The sequence below is a fragment of the Callithrix jacchus genome, chromosome 22, assembly GCF_049354715.1.
Source record: "Callithrix jacchus isolate 240 chromosome 22, calJac240_pri, whole genome shotgun sequence".
Taxonomy (NCBI): Eukaryota; Metazoa; Chordata; class Mammalia; order Primates; family Cebidae; genus Callithrix; species Callithrix jacchus.
In genome coordinates, this window is record NC_133523.1 from 31,032,237 (window position 1) to 31,053,880 (window position 21,644).

Sequence of the window (21,644 nt, forward strand, 5' to 3'; positions counted from 1 at the left end):
ACTAGGACTTACTGCTCCATTTTACAGAGTAAATGATAATGCTATATCTAGTAGCAGGGGAGGTGCCCTCGCCTCCTGTATAGGCTTGCCGTGTTCTCGCCTTGCCCCCGTCCTTGAGGCCCCAGCTTCTCTTGTGGGACCCTATGTTTTCTGACCCTCATCCTCAGCCTGTTCCTGCCAGTACACAAAGATGGTTCCCACAGAAAAGTCCACTCTGCCCTGCCCTATTTCTCTGCTTTTGTCAGCCAACTTTTTGGAGTAGTTGTCTACCTTTTTTTCACCTTTCATTCATTCTAAAAAATTACTATTATTTTATTTTTATTGCACCTTGTGGCTTCTTACTGCTCTTGGCACACCCCATAGGCAGTGTACCCACAATAGCCTAAAAAGTAATTACTGTTGAAGCATTTCAGGCATGTAGAACGTTTCACACCCGTGAGTGTATCTTACTTTTAGCTGCCTGCCATATTTGCTCATGCCTTTTACATATTTTTAACATAAAAATATCACCAATGCACTTTTTTTTTTTTGAGACTGGGTCTTGCTCTGTTGCCTAGGCTGGAGTGCAGTGGTGATTACAGCTTACTGCATCCTTGACCTCGCCTGCTCAAGCAATCCTCCTGAGTAGCTCACACTATAGGCATGCACCACCATGCTTGGCTAATTATTGTATTTTACTTTTTATTTATTTTTGTAGAGACAGGGTCTTGCTATGTTCCCATTGCTGGTCTTGAGCTCCTAGGCTCAAGCGATCTTCTCACCTCAGCCTCCCAAAGTGCTGGGATTACAGGCGTGAGCCCTGCACCCAGTCAGCAAATGCACTTGAATCCCTTTTGTACCTCTCCACTTTCTTATTCATTCCTTTGTCTCTAGAGATAACCTCTTTTTAATTTGAATCCTGTGACTCTTGTGCATATTTTAGTATTTTTTCTATATATGCATGTATCCATACATAAGGTATTGTTTTATACAGTCTGAAACTTTATATATATGACATCATTCAGCTTGCTGAAATCTGGCTTCCACTCCTATACAAGAACATGTCTTCTCTTGTCAAGGTCATTCCTTCCATGTTTTCAAATCCAGAGAACCCTTTCAACTCCTTTCGGCAGCTCACAGCAGTGTGTAAAATATTCCTCCCTGGAAATAGTCTCATCTTGCGCCATCCAAGAACCAGGCTTTCTTTCCTCTTGACCCATCCTTTCTTCGACTTTACTGGCTTCTCCTTTCTCAACACAACTTGAGTATGAGTTTCTCCAGGCTCCCTTCTAGCTGCCTTTCTCCCTAGGGGTTCTCCATCCAGTCTTGGGACTCGAAAAGCCACCTGTGTCCTGGGAGGGGGCTCAAATGTGTGTGACCAGTGAGCAGCCCACTTCCTGTTGGCTTCAGGCCCCTGAGTTCAGCTGCTACCAGGGGTCTCACAGGTGGCTCAGGCATAGCCTCTCTTCACTCACCTGTTCCTCCCCAGACCCTCTCTATGCTATTAAATGGTGCCATCCCACAGTGGGTTGTTCACTTGAGAAACCTGAGATTTATCCTTCAGCGTTTCCATTATGTCTATATCCAGTCCAATCCTTAAGAAAACCCAGCAGGTCCCACCTCCAAAATCTTATCACAGATCTGCCCCCTTCTTCCAGGTCCTTTATCACTACCCTTGTTCAGGGAATCATTACCTCTCCCCTCCCTGTCTTGCTCTCCTTCATTTTAAAATTGGATGATGTTGCTTCTCATTTCCTTAGGGTAGCATGTGAACCCCTCAGCATGGCCTGCCTAGACCTGCCTACTGTGGCTCCTGTCTTGATGGCCAGCCTTACCAAGGCTGTTTTTTATTCTGGAAACTCCACTCTGTCCTCGCTCACTGGGCTCTAGTTCCTTGGATGTGTCTTTCTTTGCTGCTTTGGATCCTTGGCCTGTTTGACAGACCCATTTGTAGGTCCTGACTTCCCCACTCCACCCCACACACATGCAATTCTATTGACAACCTTCTCTAATTTTCTCCCTAAATGCTGCTTTCTGGGTGTCTAGGGCACTCCCTGTGATAGTCCTTTGTTTCCCTCAGTGTTTTTTCTCCATTTGTAATTCTGTGTTTTCCTTGTTTACCTTTTTGGCCATGAGACTGTCAGCTCCAGGAGGGTAAGGAGCTGCTTTGTGCTCCAGCTTGTACCTAACACACCACCTTGTGAACTAAATATTTGACTGAAAGATTCTGAGAAAGAGTTAAACAATTTTAAACTGTGAGACTGTTCGCCTTCAGAGAGTGGTGTTTACACACAGATTGTGAAGCCAAAGCTTTGGAACTTTATGGCATTATAGATGCTAGTCATTTTCCTGTAGTCTGCAAGTTTTGTAAATGTTACAACTGCATTGGCCCAGCAGAACAAAAGTTAACTGCTAAAAAGTGTTACTTGGTTCACAAAATTGCAACAGAGATAGAAATCTAAAAACAGTTCACCTGGAATCCCATGTAATAAATCAAATACATATTTTTCTGTATTCTCTTCTTGTCCTAATCCATGTATATATCTTCTGCATTTAATCATAAAATGACAGAGATTAGTTTCTCCTTGTTTTTCTATCTTGCTTGTCTACTCTTCATAAACACATGTAATGACTGAAAAATAAATATTTAATTTTCTATGCAGATTTCAAAAGCTCTGTTTTTTTGTTTACATGCCAATGTATATTTTTCCTATTCTGTGTTCATGTGGCTTTTTCCTTCACTCTATAGGAACAGCCAATCGTGTATGTTCTTCCTTTTTTTTTTTTCTTTATGAAAACTCCAAGTGCCAATATTCTAGGTTACCTGTGTTTTTAAAGCAGGAAAGTTAAAAATGTCTGAATGTTTTATATTTATATTAAAAATAACAGGTAGGTAAGTCTTTTTTCCAGGGTTCCTAAAATAAAGGGACATTTCCTTTCTCTTCAGGATGGTTAATTTAGGCTTTCAAAATTTGGGCTTCTCACTTTGCAAAACAATCTAGAACCTCTAGTTTATTTGCTTAGATGGTTTATTGCTGTGTTTTAGTTGAAGGTGTTTTTCTTGTCATTGTTATTGTTGGCCTAATGTTGCTAGAACTGTACCACCCTCCTTTACCTACCAGTTACTATTATGTTGCAGGCGACATCTAGGCTAAGAGAAAGAGGCTGTGATGGTTGCCTGGCAGGAATTGAAGTTCAACAACTCTTTTGTTCTCAAAGTGCAGCAATTCCTGAGCACCAGCTAAAAGAACTGAACGTAAAAATCGACAGTGCTTTGCAAGTAAGTTTTTTAGAACTGATATACTGATTTCCAAGGGATAGAAACAAGGGAGGGAGTTAAAGTTGTGATGTTGAACCAACTAGAAAGGGTAATAGAGTAGTAATTGGCCTCGAGTCTTTTAATAGCTATAGAAATTTAAGATTTTGATTTCCATTGAACTTTGTCATCTTATAATCTGCTATGTAATCATGATTGTTAAAAATAACTTATTTCCAGGCATATAAAATAGCTCTGGAAAGCTTAGGCCACTGTGAATATGCAATGAAAGCCGGCTTCCACCTCAATCCAAAGGCAATTGAAGCAAGTTTGCAGGTACACTTTTCTTTCCTAAAGCTCTGGAAACCTAGGGTGCTGCTCCTGCACTCTAGTATGAAGCAATGGGTCACCTTTCCTCTTCCATCCATGCCTTTTCCAGGGCTGCTGCAGCGAGGCGGAAGCCCAGCAGACAGGGCGGAGGCAGACACCCCCACAGCCCATGCAGTGTGAGCTTCCCACCGTCCCTGTGCAGATAGGATCGCACTTCCTGAAGGGCGTCTCCTTTAATGAGTCCACAGCGGACAATCTGAAGCTTAAGACGGTACCTTTCCATGGGGTTCCAGCAACTGAGTGTGAACTTGAAAATAGAGGTTTTAAGAGAAATGTAAAGGCTTGCAAAGGATATGGATTAAAAAACAAAATGGGGGCTGGGTGCAATGGCTCACAACTGTAATCCCAGCACTTTGGGAGGCTGAGGCAGGCAAATCACCTGAGGTTGGGAGTTTGAGACCATCCTGACCAACATGGAGAAACCCTGTCTCTTAAAAAAAAAAAAAAAAAAAGATGGGGTTCAGGTGCAGTGACTCACACCTGTAATCCCAGCACTTTGGGAGGCTGAAGTAGCTGGATCACCTGAGGTCAGGAATTTGAGACTAGCCTGGTCAACATGGTGAAACTCTGTTTCTACTAAAAATACAGAAATTAGCCAAGTGTGGTGGCTTGTGCCAGCTACTTGGCAGGCCAAAGCAGGAGATTTTCTTGAACCTGGGAGGCAGAGGTTGCAGTGAGCTGAGATCACACATGCCACTGCACTCCAGCCTGGGCGAAAGAGTGAGACCCTGTCTCAAAAAAAACAAAAACAAAATGGAGCCGGATGGTTGAGACGAGCCTGGGCAACTTGGTGAGACCCTATCTTTAAAAAAAAAAAAAAATAACTAGACATGATGGCATGTACGTGTAGTCCTAGCTGCTTGGGAGGCTGAGATGGGAGGAGCACTTGAAACTAGGAGTTCAAGACTGCAATGAGCTAGGATCACACTACTGCACTCCAGCCTGGAGGATGGAGCAACACCCTTTCTCCTTTAAAAATATTTTTAAAAAGACCTACAGAGACTTTAATCAGACATTTGCCAAGCAAGTTTTTTTTTTTAATTTAAATTTAAATTAAAAATTTTTTTTTGAGATGGAGTTTTACTCTCTTGCCCAGTCTAGAGTGCCGTGGTGTGATCTCAGCTCACTGCAACCTTCGCCTCCTGGGTTCAAGCAGTCCTCCTGCCTCTGCCTCCCGAGTAGCTGGGACTACAGGCACGTGCCACCACACCTGGCTAGTTTTTGTATTTTTAGTAGAGGTGGAGTTCCACCAGATTGGCCAGGCTGATCTCGAACTCCTGACCTCAGGTGATTGCCCTACTTGGCCTCCCAAAGTATTGGAATTACAGGGGTGAGCCACTGTCCTGGGCCAAGAGAGTTTTATTCATAATTTTATTCAGATGTTTAACATAATGGGTTTGAAAAGATACTATATGATACTGTTTATGATTAACACTTCTCAGTGGACTTGCATGAATTAAATAAGAGGATATTGCCAGGTGCAGTGATAATCCCAGCATTTTGGGAGCCCAAAGCAGATAGATCACAAGGTCAGGAGTTAGCAGCCTGACCAACATGATGATACCCCATCTCTACTAAAAATACAAAAATTAGCCAGGTGTGATGACACATGCCTATAATCCCAGCTACTTAGGAGGCTGACACAGGAGAATTGCTTGAACCTGGGAGGCAGAGGTTGCAGAGAGCCGAGATCTCGCCATTGCACTCCAGCCTGGGTGACAGAGTGAGACTCCGTTTCAAAAGAAAAAAAGAAGAGAGATGTTGTCATAATGCTGCAATGATTTGTGGAGCATCATGTGTTCCAGGCATTGTGCCAGGTGCTCCACATTATTTTATCACTTAATGCTCACCCAGGAGGTGGGTGGGGGTGCTACCCTTTGCCCCACCTGCCACACACAAGAACTGATACCCAAGATCACACAACAAGAAAGTAGAAGAGCTGAATTTGAACTTATGTAGGTCAGTTTCCAGAGCCTGAATTCCTGACTACTTCTTCACCCAAAATAAAATTTAGATTTTGATTGGTATTTACTTATTTCAGATGATTTTCTTTCCCTCTTTGGAAGGATTCAGAATTTCAAAATTCCTCAACCAGTTACCATCAGTAGATTGCTAAATAATTCTGTATTTTGTGCTAGTATAGAAATTACTTGTGTATTATTAATGCATGTGTATCCATATCTAGTCATTCACTCTATGGGATTGAGAATATCTCTTGAGAGTGATGATAATTACTAAAGAAATTCAAATGACATAATTAGGGTGTATTTAAAGTGTTATTCTTGGGACAGGCGCGGTGGCTCATGCCTATAATCCCAGCACTTTGGGAGGCCTAGCTGGGCAGATCACCTGAGGTCAGGAGTTCAAGACCAGTCTGGCCAACGTGGCAAAACCCCATAAATACTAAAAATGCAAAAATAGCTGGGTGTGGTGGTGGGTGCCTATAATCCCAGCTACTAAGGAGGCTGAGGCAGGAGAATGGCTTGAACCCAGGAGGTGGAGGTTGTGGTGAGCTGAGATTGTGCCAGTGCACTCCATGTAGCCTAGGGGACAGAGCAAGGCTTTGTCTCAAAAAAAAACAAACAAAACTGCTCTTATCCCAGCAGTTCAAGACTAATCTGGGCAACACAGCAAGACTCCATGTCTATAAAAAATTTAAAAATTATCTGGGCGTGGCCGAGCACGGTGGCTCAAGCCTGTAATCCCAGCACTTTGGGAGGCTGAGGCGGGTGGATCACAAGGTCAAGAGATCGAGACCATACTGGTCAACATGGTGAAACCCCGTCTCTATTAAAAATGCAAAAAAAAAAAATTAGCTGGGCATGGTGGCGTGTGTCTGTAATCCCAGCTACTCAGGAGGCTGAGGCAGGAGAATTGCCTGAACCCAGGAGGCGGAGGTTGCGGTGAGCCGAGGTCACGCCATTGCACTCTAGCCTGGGTAACAAGAGCGAAACTCCGTCTCAAAAAAAAAAAAAAAATTATCTGGGCGTGGTGGTATGCTGTGTGTTCCCAGCTACTGGGAAGGTTGAAGCAGGGGAATCATTTAAGCTCTAGGGGTCAAGGCTGCCATGAGCCATGTTCATGCTACTGGACTTCAGCTTGGGCGAAGGTGAGACCCTGTAATAAAATGCTACTGTCTTGAGGATGATTGTATAAATGCATGTTACAGATTTTAGAAACTTGCATGGCTTTGTCTTGAGGTATGAATTCTCTTCTTATCAATCTATAGCATACAATGTTACAGCTGATGAAGGAGGCAGGCTGCTATAATGGAATCACATCCAGGGATGATTTTCCTGTGACTGAAGTGCTGAACCAGGTTTGCCCGTCCACATGGCGGGGTGCCTGCAAGACCGCGGTGCAGCTGCTGTTTGGCCAGGCTGGACTGGTGAGTGAGTGTATGTGGTGGATAATAGGTAGAATACAGAGACGTTGCAGGCGTGTGAGGATGTGGTACAGACACATGAAAATATTGAATAATTTTAAAAGTTACTTGGTGCTATGGAATTTAGACCAGGCAGGTAGACAAGGTAAAGGAAGAACCGCATTTCAAAGTCTCTTTAAAAAACAAATCAATTGATAATATATATTTGCAAGGAACCTAGTTACAAAATGATGCTATGCGCTTTGCTTATTTTAAGAAAACCATTACAGGCTGGGCCCCATGGCTCATGCCTGTAGTCCCAGCACTTTGGCAGGAGAATTGCTTGAGCCTAGGAGTTTGAGATCAGATTGGACAACATAGTAAGACCTGGCCTTTTTTTTTTTTTTTTTTTTTTTTTTGGAGACGGAATCTTGCTCTGTTGATCTAGGCTGCAGTGCAATGGCGCAATCTCAACTCACCGCAACCTCTGCCTCCCAGGTTCAAGCAGTTCTGCCACAGCCTCCCAAATAGCTGAGATTACAGGTGCCTGCCACCCTACCTGGCTAATTTTTATATTTTTAGTAGAGATGGGGTTTCAGTATGTTGGCCAGGCTGGTCTCAAACTTTTGACTTCAGGTGATCCACTCAACCTAGCCCTTAAAAAAAAAAAAAGCTGGTTTGGTGGCTCACACCTGTAATCCCAGCAGTTTGGGAGGCCAAAGCAGGCAGATCATGAGGTCAGGAGTTAAAGACCAGCCTGGCCAACATAGTGAAACCCCATCTCTACTAAAAATACAAAAATTAGCCGGGTATGGTAGCATGTGCCTGTAGTCCCAGTTGTTTGGGAGGCTGAGGCAGGAGAATCGCTTGAACCTGGGAGGCAGAGGTTGCACTGAGCTGAGATCACACCACTGCGCTCCAGCCTGGATGACAGAGTGAGACTCTGTCTCAAAAAAAAAAGAAAAGAAAAGACCATTACATTAGTAACAATTTGACCTAGCCCCTGTTCTGGAGCTGCACTGGATGTCTGTTGCTCAAACATGCCATGCTTCTTCCTGGCCTAGGCTCTTGATGCCCCTTTTACCTGAAAATACTCTCTCTGATTATCATGTAGCTCATTCCCTATCTTCTGGTGTCAGCTCCAAAATCACCTCCTCCAAGAGGCCTCTCTTGACCATGCTTGTATAAATAGTGCCCCCATCCAGTCACTGTATAACAGTTTTGTTTATCTCCTTCTTAGCAAAGTAACATCAATTAAAAAATAATGATTTGGTCTTTTGACCTTTCACAGAAGAAAAACTTTGGCCAGAGCTGGATGGGTCAGGAGATCAACATCTGAAATCACCATTTAGCTTTTTATTTGCACTACTGACCCATAGAATCTATGTACTTGATCTCCCTTTATAGTGAACAATTACTTTTCAAAAAGATGTGGTGGCCAGGTGCAGTGGCTCACACTTGTAATCCCAGCACTTTGGGAGGCCAAGGCAGGCTGATCACCTGAGGTCAGGAGTTTGAGACCAGCCTGGCCAACATGGCAATACCCGGTCTCTACTAAAAATATAAAAATTAGCCAGGTATGTTGGTGGGCACCTGTAATCTCAGCTACTGAGGAGGCTGAGGCATGAGAATCGCCTGAACCCAGGACTCAGAGGTTTCAGTGAACCAACATCATGCCACTGCACTACAGCCTGGGTGACAGAGTGAGACTCAGTCTCAAAAAAAAAAAAGATACTGCATTTCAGTCAGAGGTTGGAAGAAGCTAATTAGAGATTAAGAAAATTAAGGAACTTGTTTTTTAGTCCGATTTCTACTTCATTCACAAAAGAGCTATTGAGGGTATGCTGTCCTTTTTTTTCAAGAGCGTCAGGGCTCAGGCAACCCAGCTCACAATGGGGCTGCCATGTAGAGGCTCAGATGAGGGCCTGTTCATAGTAATGAGTTACGTTTCCTTTGGGATCTTTTCCTTAGTATAGGGACCTCCAAAAGAAGTAGTAAACCATGCCTTGCTGAAGCATGAAGAGCCCGTTGCCTTTAGGACATCGAACCATATTCCCAAAGACCAGTTAGCTGAAATTACAAGGACCATGCCAATGAGTTCCTCTGAAAGGAGTGTGCAAAATAAGGCAAAAAGGCACAAAGGGTATTTAGAGAAAACACTGTAGGTTTAAAAAAAAGTTCCTTGTTATTCGGAGAGCAGACACTTCTTCCTAGTTCCTTACGTCTTGATTGCAAGGCTCATTTGTCTGACTTTAGGTTATGGTTCTAGGGATGGGAGGACAGAGGAAACACCTGTGGGGTCCAACAATGGCTATTCCTTTGACAGGAAGTGTTTTGTTTTGCAAAGGTCACTGCACATCAGCTATGGGAACTCTGTTTATACCAATGAAAGCTGGCTCCATTAGAAGCTGAATTTGGACTGTGATACATAGCTCTGTACAGTTTTACCCTTTCTGAAATATTACAGATTTTGTTTTAAAATATTTTATGTTTTTTTTTTAAAGTTATTTTAGTTAATTGAAAATATATTCATTACTTTCAAACTCTAGGTTACATAGGATACTCTATCATCTGTCTAATATTAAAGACTCTTCCTGGAAATAAGAGGAAATCATTAAAAAAGGGTTAGTTTTTCCTCTGTCCTGAAGTAGTTCAGTTTTTATTGATGGTTGAGGATAAAATAATCTTTAAAAAAAGTTTCATCCATTTCTGGGCATGTCATGACAAATGGGCTTATCTGAAGCATTAGTTTGACTTTTTTTTTTTTTTCAGAGGGGGGATGGAGTCTGTGTTGCCCAGGCTGGAGTGATGTGGCACAATATCATCTTACTGCAACCTCTGCCTCCAGGGTTCAAGTAGTTCTGCCTCAGCCTCCCTAGTAGCTTGGACTGCAGGCGACCACTAGCATGCCCGGCTAATTTTTGTATTTTTAGTAGAGATGGTGTTTCACCATGTTGGCCTGGATGGTCTCCTAACCTCAAGTGATCCTCTCACCTAAGCCTCCCAAAGTCCTGGGAATTACAAGTGTGAGCACTGCACCCAGCCTGGTTTGACTTTCATTGACACTTCTACTTCTTTTAAGTGCATGAAGTAAAAATATTAAGATAAAGGAAACAAAATAATTCCTAATTAACGTATTTATAGTGTGGAAAAAGTGCTAGGGGGTACTTGCCAGTTCAATAAGATTGCATGCCCAGAATGTGTTTTCTGTTTATTGAGGTATTCTTAAATTCAGTCATCTTTATTACTAGCTATTGTCTTCATGGGTCCCTGACTGGCCTTGGCATAACTGTACTGCTAGGGGAATAGTTCTTGGAGAGTCATTTTATGTATTGGATTTTATTCTGATTTGTTTTCCTCTCTGAAAGCTGGTTGTTGTTATTTGTTTTTTTCCATCTTAGGTGGTGGTTGACACGGCACAAATTGAAAATAAAGAAGCCTATGCCCCCCAGATCAGTTTAGAAGGCTGTAGAATCGTGGTTCAAGTCCCATCCACATGGTAATGTGCCTCTTTAAACGGATCCTAAGCACTGATTGACGTTTGCACATCTTTCAAATGATGGCTTTGTTTTTAACAGTCCCTGTGCTAGCTGACACGATGAGTCTTGCTACATGTGCAGGTTTATGGGCAGCAGTGATATGTTAGTGGCATGTATCATGATTATTAGTCTATGATGAGGAAGCCAAGAAGTCTGAAAAATGGTCTCATTGACCATAATATAACTAAATGTTATATAATCTTGGATCATAATCAGCAGTATTATCTTTGTTACTGAGTCTACAGCTTTTAAACATAGTATATCATTTTCTCTAAGTTACCCAGTATTCTCTAAAGCTAAGTAGAGAACACAGAATTTTTTCTCCTCTGTTCCAGCTACAACCCTGATGATCTTGAACTCATGTTATGACACACCAAGTGTCTTTTTTGTTTACTTGTTTGCTCATTTGTTTGAGAAGGAGTCTTGCTCTGTTGCCCAGGCTGAAGTGTAGTGGCATGATCTCAGCTCACTGCAACCTCCACCTCCCTGGCTCAGGCACTCCCCCTACCTCAGCCTCCCCAGTAACTGGGATTACAGGTACACGCCACCAGGCCTAGCTAATTTCTTTGCATTTTTAGTAGAGATGGGGTTTCACATGAAACATGTTGGCCAGGCTGGTCTCGAACTTCTGACCTCAGGTGATCTGCTTGCCTTGACCTCCCAAAGTGCTGTGAGCCGAGAGTGTGCCATTGCACTCCAGCAGGGCACAGTGGCTCATGCCTGTAATTCCAGCACGTTGGGAGGCCACAGCGGGTGGATCATAAGGTCAGGAGTTCAAGACCAGCCTGGCCAAGATGGTGAAACCTCGTCTCTACTAAAAAATACAAAAAATTAGCCGGGCATGGTGACATGCCCTTATAATTCCAGCTACTCAGGAGACTGAGGCAGAGAATTGCTTAAACCCAGAAGGTGGAGGTTGCAGTGAGCCAAGATTGCACCACTGCACTCCAGCCTGGGTGACAGAGCAAGACTCTGTTTCAAAAAAAAATAAAGAAAGAAAGAAAATGTAACAGCCTGGTGTGGTGACTCACACCTGTAATCCTAGCACTTTGGGAGGCCGAGGCAGGCTTTTGAGTCTTGCATTTAGGAGGCCTGAGGTCAGGAGTTTGAGACCAGCCTGGGCAATGTGGTGAAACCTCATCTCCTCTAAAAATACAAAAAAAATTGCAGGGCATAGTGGCAGGTACCTATAATTGCAGCTAATCAGGAGGCTGAGGCACAAGATCGCTTGAACCTGGGAGGTGGAGGTTTCAGTGAGTCAAGATTGCACCACTGCATGCCATCCTGGGAGATAGAGCAAAACTCAATCTCCAAAAAAAAAGAAATGAAAATATATAATTTCACCTAATATTCAGAGACAAAGTAAAGAAACCATGTGGGGCTGGGTACGGTGGCTCATTCCTATAATTCAGCACTTTGGAAGGCTGGGGCAGGCCAGATCACCTGAGGTGAGGAGTTCAAGACCAGCCTGGCCAACATGGCGAAACCCTGTCTCTACTAAACACAAAAATTAGCCGTTTGTGGTGGCATGCACCTGTAATCTGAGCGACTTGTGAGGCTGAGGCAGGAGAATTGCTTGAGCACAGGAGACGGAGGTTGCAGTGAGCTGAGATTGTGCCACTGCACTCCAGCCTGGGGTACAGTGTGAGACTCCATCTCAAAAAAAAAAAAAAAAAACACCCGTATGACGTCATTTTGCCCAGAATGTTGTTAAACTGTTTTAGAATAACAATACTAAATATAGTAACAATACTAAACATAGCGACAATACTAGTTTGAGCCAGACTGTGAAAACAGGCAAAGAGGTTGTTGAGTAGAGAATAAGTACATTTCTAGAGGGCAGTTTAGTACATCATAAGTCCACCTTGGCCTCCCAGAGTGCTGCAATTACAGGCGTGAACCACCACTCCCTGCCCTGAGTTCTTAAATTTTTCCAATTCGGCCTGGCACTGTGGCTCAAGCCTATAATCCCAGCACTTTGGGAGGCCGAGGCGGGTGGATCACAAGGTCAAGAGATCGAGACCATCCTGGTCAACATGGTGAAACCCCGTCTCTACTAAAAATACAAAAAAATTAGCTGGACACGGTGGCACGTGCCTGTAATCCCAGCTACTCAGGAGGCTGAGGCAGGAGAATTGCCTGAACCCAGGAGGCAGAGGTTGCGGTGAGCCGAGATCGTGCCATTGCACTCCAGCCTGGGTAACAAGAGTGAAACTCTGTCTCAAAAAAAAAATTTTTTTTCCAGTTCAAGCTGCAATTGGAAAATGTTAAAACTTAATCAGAATTCTCATTTTGAAGGAAACAGTTTGAACTTTTGGATAGTTAGGTGAATGTAAACAGCCCATGTGAAAATGGCTAACACTTCGGTTTGTTTTGAAAACTCTGTGGGGTTGATTTCCTTTGTAACTCATGGCATCCCCACCAAAAGGACCTTATAGACTGTGACTCCTTGCAGAGGCTCCCTCTGCTGGCTGCTTTGGTAATTTTGCAAAATTTTAGTTTTTTTGTTTATTTCCAATTACAAAATACTGTATGTGCTTGTTGGGAAGAACACAAACAGAAATGATTGCTTTACTCCACCTGGAGAAAAAGGATATTGTCAGCAAAGCAAGTCAATAATTTATTATATGCTTCCAGATAAGGTTTTTTCCAAAGTATACCTTGTTTTTAAACAATCATATTTTTTGTATTTAATCTATCTATCCATGCTTTGTTTCACCAAATATTTGCTGAATGCTTACTGTGTATCAGACACTGTTCTGGGCTCTGGGAATTTAATTATGAGCAAGATACAGAGGGTCCCTGACCCTCATAAACCAACTTGAGAATAGAGAAGGGGGAGACAGCTATTACATATAAGAGATAAGTTCAAACACAGGCAGGTGCATGATGGAAATGAGAGGAGAGTGCCATTATATGATAGAGAATAAGTGGGATAGAGACTGGGGGAAGACTTTTAGACGGGGAGTCAGTCTGGAAGGAGCTCTAAGGATGTGACATTGGATTTGAGATGAGCCTGCCATGTGGAGAGCAGATGGGGAACACACTCCAGGAAGAAGGAATGCAAGTGCAGCAGCCTCAGGTGCGATCCAGCATAGAAGAAGATGTGCCAGGTGGTGATGAAGACAGGAAGTTGTAGACATCAAGATTTGCAGGACCTTTGAGGGAATTGGGTTTTTAATCTAAGAATAGGTAGAGGGTTTTAAGCAAGTCTTGGTGATTTGTCAGCAATGGGTTTAGCTTGTTTTTTTGTTTCTGTTTTTGTTTTGAGATGAAGTCTCCATCTGTCACCAGGCTAGAGTGCAGTAGCACGATCTCAGTTCACTACAACCTCCGCCTCCTGGGTTCAAACGATTCTTCTGCCTCAGCTCCCCAAGTAGCTGGGACTATAGGCATGCACCACCATACCCAACCAATTTTTGTATTTTTAGTAAAGATGGGGTTTTGCCGTGTTGGCCAGGATGGTCTCGATCTCTTGACCTTGTGATCTGCCTGCCTCAGACTCCCAAAGTGCTGAGAGTACAGGCATGAGCCACTGCACCCCTGATTTAGCTTTTTAAGGGCATTTTATTGATCAGCTCAAGACTGATGAATAAAATAAAAATGCCAGTTTGTTGATTGTTGATTTTTCAGAAAGATAAATTATTATCACCAGGAGCTATAGTACTTTTTTCTGCATGGCCAACAAATGCTCTCCTAGTGGGCAAACATGACAAGCCAAGTCACAACAAAAGCAAATGTGTTCTGATAATCAGTGATTCCAAGCAGAGAGAATTGGGTGCACTGAACCTTGGCCAGGCTCAGCTGCTAAGATTCTCTCTGAGGAGTCCAAGGTCTGGCTGGGTACTGGCAGAGCTTGCGTTGTTGCTCACCCTTTCCTGTGCTTCTGAGCCTGGCCAACTCTCATTTCATTTTCTGATACATTTCTTCTCAAGTCAACGTCATGTTAGGGAGTACTGCTACCTCCTTGGGTGACTTTGCAAGTGTTGAGTTCACCATTTAGCTCCCAGAGTGCCCAGGATCTGGCAAACATCATCTTCCTAATAGACCTCTGATGCTCAGTTTTCCCTCTCAGAAAAGGGCTCTTGGCCAGATGAAGTGGCTCATACATGTAATCCTAGTAATTTGGGAATCTGAAGAAGGTGGATCTGCTGAGCTCAGGAGTTCAGGACCAGCCTGGGCAACATAGTGAGACCCTATCTCTACAAAAAAAAATTAAAAATTAGCCAGATGTGGTGGTACAAGCCTGTAGTCCCAGCTACTTGGGAGGATGACATGGGAGGATCGCTTGAGCCCAGGAGGTCGAGGATGCAGTGAGCTATGATCACACCACTGCACTCCAGCCTTGAGGATAGAATGGGACACTGTCTAAAAAAAAAGTGTCAGGAGTTGTCTTGGTGGAGGTGCCTTGAATGGACAGTGGAGACCCAAATGATGTGAAGCAGTTGGTCATACCAAGATCTTAGGCAAGAGAAGTTCAGGCAAAGGCAACAGCAAGAACAAAGGTCCTGAGGTGTGGACAAACTCATTCAGGGAGCAAGAGAAGGCCTCACGGCTGGGACAAGGTTGAGGGCCTGGGCACAGAGGGCTTTCAGGGCTGTGGTGAGGGTTTAGATGTTATTTCAGTCACAATGAGATGCCATTGAAGGGTTTTAAGCAGGGGAGTGATACGTTCTGATTGGCACTACAGGAAGCTCACTCTTGGCTGCTGTGTGAAGGATAGGCTTTGGAGGTATAGGAGTAGAGAAAAAGACCAGGTGAGAGCTTGGTCCTAAGATCCAGGAGTGGTGGTTTCCTGAAGCAGGGAATTCATAAGCAAGGTGGTGAGAAGTGCTTAGATTCTGGATGTGTTTTAGGAGAGCTGTCAGGATTCAGTGATGGACTGCATGCAAGATGTGAGGGAACTAGAGAGGATGTGTAAGTTTTGGGGTAGCCAAATGTGTTGTTTACTTATTGGAAAAGTCAGCAGGAATCAGAATGTCTGAGCTAGCACAGACCCCACAGGTTAAGGGCTCCCCACTTCAGATGCCAACCACAAGTCCCAGGTTGTCACCAAGCTTCTAACCAGTCGGCTATAAGTTAGAGGTTCCCCGTTACCTTCTCAGGTTTGATATTTTGCTGAAATGGCTCACAGAACTCAGTAAAACATTTAGTTACATTTATGGTTTATTATAAAGGATATTATAGCAGATAAAGATTAACAGCCAGGTGAAGAGGTCTATAGCATGAGGTGTATGGGATGAGGTCCTAAGCCTCCATGCCCTTGCCGGGTGTGCCCCACACCCAGCACCTCAGTGTGTTTACCAGCGTGGAAGCTCTCAGAACCCTGTGGTCTAAGGATTTTTATGCAGGCTTTGTCATATAAGCAAGTCATTTTGTTAGAACAAAAGACACTGTCACCCAGGAAATCTCAAGAGTTTTAGGAGCTCTGTATCAGGAATTGGAGGCAGAAACCAAATATATATTTCTAATATCACAAGATCTCAGACCCTTTTGCTTCCTCCTCCTTTTGTGGAGCAGTGAGTTCCAGTGTTCTCTTCATGTTCTTACAGTTACTGGATTTTTATTGGGTACCAGAAGTATGTAAAAGTTGTAACCTTTTCTATGAGACCTGCTTGAAAGACCTTTGCAGAGAAGTTCAACCAATGGTAATGCAGTCTAATTTGTGCCTAGGTGTCTGAAAGAAGACCCTGCTACCATGTCCCTGCTGCAGAGAAGCCTTGATCCTGAGAAGACCTTGGGTCTGGTGGACGTGCTCTACACAGCTGTACTGGACCTAAACCGCTGGAGGGCTGGAAGGTTGGTTTATGTGCTGGACACTTGAATTGTCTGTGGTTTGCATTTAGATGCATATAGGGACAATATGACCATGCACAATTTCATGTGGGCTTGTGTCACTGATAGTATGTGGTGTTGTAAATAAGGCAATAGGTTTTTAATTATTCTGAAAACAAAAGTTACCTTTTTAGTAACTTTTGTTTTCAGAGTAATTAAAAACCTGCAGAAAAGTGGCAAGAATAATACAGAGAACTGCTCCATGCCCTGTACCCAGATTCCCCAATTTGCTAACATTTTTGCCTTCCTTTATTTTGTCATTTGAGAGGAAGTCCATGAAGAGGACTTTTAACTGAACTCAGATTCTCCTTCTGAATTAAGAACAGAGAAATGTTTAGAAAATTTCCTTATGTCTTTTAGAATTTTTTTTCTTTTTCAATCAGTTCTCTCAGGTTGCTATCAGCCCCTGTCCTCCAGGCACAAAGCTAGCCTCTGAGTTGCATCCCCACAGCTAGCCATGCTTTCCCCTCCTGTGCTTAGAGGGTTTCACTCAATCACACTCCTTAGGCCAGAATCCCAGCAGAGCTTCCACAGTCCTGTGTTAGACACTAGACTTCATACTCTCCAAACCCCTGGGTGTTCATTTATCTGTAACATAAGTGAACCTGATACCAACCAGAGAGATTTTTCTCGCTCTCAATGCCATTCTTTTTTTTTCTCGATGCCATTCTTAAATACAAAGAGGTCCATTTCATTATTTTATATATTTATCTTTTTTTTTTTTTTTAATTTCTATTTAAATAGGGAACAAGCTTTACCCTGTATACAGATCCAGCTGCAAAGGGAGATCTGTGATTTTGGGAACCAGGCTGACCTGCCTTCTGGAAACGGAAACAAATCTTCAGGTGGCCTGCAGAAGACATTCTCCAAACTGACATCCCGGTTCACCAAGAAAGCTTCATGTACCAGCTCCAGCAACAGCACAAATTATTCCATCCAAAATACCCCTTCCAAAAACATCTTCATAGCTGGATGTTCAGAAGAGAAGGCCAAAATGCCTGGCAATATTGATACAAGGTTACAAAGCATTTTAAACATTGGTAATTTCCCCAGGACTACAGACCCTTCACAGTCAGCTCAGAATTCCAGTAATACAGTGGCCAATGGCTTTCTCATGGAGAGGCGTGAGAAATTCCTGCATGGAGATGATGGCAAGGACGAGAAGGGTATGAACTTACCAACTGATCAGGAAATGCAAGAGGTGATAGATTTTCTCTCAGGCTTTAACATGGGCCAGTCACATCAGGGCTCTCCGTTGGTGACAAGGCGTAATTCTGCTGCCACAGCCATAGTGACTGAGCAGAAGGCAGGAGCCATGCAGCCACAGCAGCCGTCACTGCCTGTGCCCCCTCCACCACGGCCACCCCAGGCTGGGGCACATACACCTCTGACACCGCAGCCAGGACTGGCACCTCAGCAGCAGTCCCCAAAGCAGCAACAACCTCAAGTCCAATACTACCAACACCTACTCCAGCCCATTGGACCGCAGCAGCCCCAGCCCCCGCCCCAGCCTCGAGCACCTGGGAAATGGGTGCCTGGTTCATCCCAGCAGCCAGTGCAGACCGTTGGAGCAAGTCTGTCTCCTCTTGGTCAATGGCCTGGCATATCTGATCTCAGTTCTGACTTGTACAGCTTGGGTCTGGTGAGCAGCTATATGGATAATGTGATGTCAGAGGTTTTGGGACAGAAGCCGCAGGGACCTAGAAATAACACCTGGCCAAACCGTGACCAAAGTGATGGAGTCTTTGGAATGCTGGGAGAGATTCTCCCTTTCGATCCTGCAGGTATGTGAAACCTCCCACCCCTTGCCCAGTGTCAACAGCAAACACAGCTTCTGAGGTCTTCCCAGGGCCTGTCTGCTGCAGCTTTACTTGTGAAGGTGAAGTCACTCAATCCCTCTTTACAACCCTTTCTAACTGTGGAGGCAAGTATGGGACAGATCTAGCAAGAGTGGGAAACAATAGTGAGAAAGGAGCTGAGAATGTGAGTGGTCTATTTTTCTTATTTTATAGAGAACAGAATTGAGGCTAAGAGAGGTTACTTGAATAGCTCAAAGTCCCATAGTTCAAGTGGGCTCCAATCTATGCCAGCCCACTCCTGGAAGCCAACATGAACAGCCCTTTTTGGGGTGCTTTTTTCTTGACTGTATAACCTGTTCTTTGCAATGCTTTTTTTTTGGGGGTAAATTCTAGGACCTATGAAAGGTGGTAGACACCCTTTTGCCTTTATAGAATACAGCTTCTCCTGGCCTAAACAATGAAAATACTACCATAGTCACCTTAAGAAATTAGAGAAGGAATTTACAAACAACAAACTAGGAGGAGGAATTAAGGGGGAAAAGCCAAAAATAAGTAAATTAAAAGAAAAATATAGTAGAAATTGCAAATAACTCTAAAAGAAGGATCTTTCGAAGACCAATAAAATGTTTAAGCCAATTTATTCTAAGCCTGATTAAGAGAGAACAGAGAGAAACAAATTAGGAAATATAAAGGACACATGGCTGGGTGCAGTGGGTCACGCCTATAATCCCTGCACTTTAGGAGGCTGAGGCTGGCAGATCACGAGCTCAGGAGATTGCAACCATCCTGGCTAACATGGTGAAACCCTGTCTCTACTAAAAATACAAAAATTAGCTGGGCGTGGTGGTGTGCACCTGTAGTCCCAGCTACTCGGAAGGCTGAGGAAGGAGAATCTCTTGAACCCGAGAGGCAGAGGTTGCAGTGAGCCGAGATCACGCACTGCACTCCAGCCTGGGCAACAGAGCAAGACTCCGTCTCAAAAAAAGAAAAGACACATTAAAAACGCTTTAGTGGCTCATACCTGTAATCCCAGCATTTTGAGAGGCTGAGGCAGGAGGATCACTTGAGGCCAGGAGTTTGAGACCAGCCTGGTCAGCATCACAGAACCCTCATCTCTACTAAAATTTAAACAAAAAGTTAGCTGGTTGTGGTGGTGCTTGGGAAGCTGAGGCAGTAGGATCTCTTGAGCCCTGGATTTTGAGGCTGAAGTGAGCTATGATCATGCCACTGTACCCCAGCCTGGACGACAGAGAGAGAGATCCTGTCTCAAAAAAAAAAAAAAAAGCACCTTAAAACATTACCATCTGAGACTTAATAGCAATACCTTTGAAAATTCAGCAGAAAATGGATTCTTTCATAGTAAAATAGGCGTTAGAAAATTATACCAAGAAGTGGAAAACCTGCGCAGGCACGGTCTCCTACGCTGGTAATTCTAGCACTTTGGACGGCTGAGGTAGGTGGATTACATGAAGCCAGGAGTTCAAGACAAGCCTGGCCAACATAGTGAGACCCCCATCTCTACAAAAAATAAAAAATTAGCCAGGTGTGGTGGCACATGCCTGTAGTCCCAGCTCCTCGGGAGGCTGAGGTGGGAAGATTGCTTGAGCCCAGGAGGTTGAAGCTGCAGCATTCCAGCCTGGGCAACAAAGTGAGACTGTCTTTAAAAAATAAGTAAATAGGCCGGGCATGGTGGCTCACGCCTATCATCCCAACACTTTGGGAGGCCAAGGCGGTGGATCACGAGGTCAAGAGATCCAGACCATTCTGGTCAACGAGGTGAAACCCCGTCTCTACTAAAAATACAAAACTTAGCTGGGCATGGTGGTGCGCGCCTGTAGTCCCAGCTACTCGGGAGGCTGAGGCAGGAGAATTGCTTGAACCCAGAAGGAAGAGGTTGCAGTGAACCGAGATCGTGCCATTGCACTCCAGTCTGGGTAACAACAGCGAAACTCCATCTCAAATAAATAAATAAATAAATAAATAAATAGGCCAGGCACAGTGGCTTGTGCCTGTAATCCCAGCACTTTGGGAGGCTGAGGCAGGTGGATCATGAGGTCAGGAGATCAAGAACATCCCTGCCGTGGTGAAATCCCATGTCTACTAAAATATAAAAAAAAAAGAAAAAATTGGCTGGGCGTGGTGGTGCATGCCTGTAGTCCCATCTACTCAGGAGGCTGAGTTAGGGGAATCACTTTAATCTGGCAGATGGAGATTGCAGTGAGCTGAGAGTATGCCACTGCACTCCAGCCTGGCAAAAGAGCAAGACTCCATCTCAAAAAAAAAAAGTAAATAAATAATGACTATCTACCAAAAGCTAAAGTAGTTGCCTTATATAATGAAACAAAAATCATTTTACTTAATATCAGGACTCAGAAAAGGGCAACTGTTATCACCTGTAGCATGTAACTTTGTCTTAGACTTGACAGCAAATGCAGTAAGACAAAAAGCAAATAGCTTTGGAAAATGATAGATTAAGCAGAACATCTTTTTGGTCATAACAGAATTGAAATCCCCTTCCCCCCCAAAAAAAATTCTAAAATTAGCAAGAGAATTTGGTAACATACAAACTTTTTTCTCTAATTAATTTAGCAAAAGGCATACAGAAATAGAAAATATACCTCATTCACAGGGAATACTATGAAATGTTACCGATAAGTATAGCAAATATTTGTACAAGTAAATCACTACCAGAAGAGAAGATTCCTTGCTGAAACACCTCAACCCCAATCATTATGAGAAGGAAGTTAATGCTGGAGTTAACACTCCTTTTTTTTTTTTTTTGAGACGGAGTCTCACTCTGTTGCCCAGGCTTGGAGTGCAGTGGTGCGGTCCCCACTCACTGCAACCTCTGCCTCCCGGGCTCAGGTGATTCTCCTGCCACAGCCTCCCGAGTAGCTGGGACTACAGGTGCATACCAACACACCCGGCTAATTTTTATTTCCTTCGTAGAGATGGGGTTCACCATGTTGGGCAGACTGGTCTTGACTGCCTGATCTCAAGTGATCGCACCCACCTCAGCCTCCTAAAGTGCTGGAATTACAGGTGTGAGGCACCATGCCTAGCCATTGTTTGTGTCTTCTGAAAATTCTTTATGCCACTGCTCCTGCTGTCTGGTGCTTGCTCCCCTTGGGTGGATGGATGTAGGAAACCCTTGTGCCTGCAGCTCTCAGCCACAAGAAGGGTAAACACCTCCACCCTGCTAAGAAACAGCAAGGACACTGGCTGCCATCCACTAGTGTGGGCACAGTGTGTTTTCTCAGTTGGTCATAAATGGTCTGTACATTTTTTGAATGTCTTGTAAAACTAAATCCAGAGTATAAACAGTATTTTTCAGAATTTTGTCATATTTGAGGCCAGGCACAGTGGCTCACACCTGTAGTCTCAGCACTTTGAGAGGCTGAGGCTGGCAGATTGCTTGAGGCCAAGAGTTCAAGACCAGCCTAGCAACATGGCGAAACCCTGTCTCTACCAAAAATAAAAAG

General features: G+C 43.8%; 1 protein-coding gene across 12 annotated transcripts in view; it reads left to right on the forward strand.

Annotated features, from left to right (window-relative positions):
* GARRE1 (granule associated Rac and RHOG effector 1) overlaps nucleotides 1-21,644 on the forward strand; it is an 84,871-nt gene that overhangs the window by 51,747 nt on the left and 11,480 nt on the right. For 6 of the 12 annotated variants that reach the window (XM_035284779.3, XM_078359009.1, XM_035284780.3 and 3 more), the window contains 7 exons: nucleotides 3,119-3,259; nucleotides 3,476-3,571; nucleotides 3,675-3,836; nucleotides 6,855-7,013; nucleotides 10,391-10,488; nucleotides 16,202-16,327; nucleotides 17,108-18,147. In XM_035284779.3, coding sequence (XP_035140670.1) covers nucleotides 3,119-3,259; nucleotides 3,476-3,571; nucleotides 3,675-3,836; nucleotides 6,855-7,013; nucleotides 10,391-10,488; nucleotides 16,202-16,327; nucleotides 17,108-18,147 — 1,822 coding nt within the window. The remainder of the gene's footprint in view (nucleotides 1-3,118; nucleotides 3,260-3,475; nucleotides 3,572-3,674; nucleotides 3,837-6,854; nucleotides 7,014-10,390; nucleotides 10,489-16,201; nucleotides 16,328-17,107; nucleotides 18,148-21,644) is intronic. The other 6 variants (XM_078359004.1, XM_035284782.3, XM_078359008.1 and 3 more) reach the window with 2 other exon arrangements.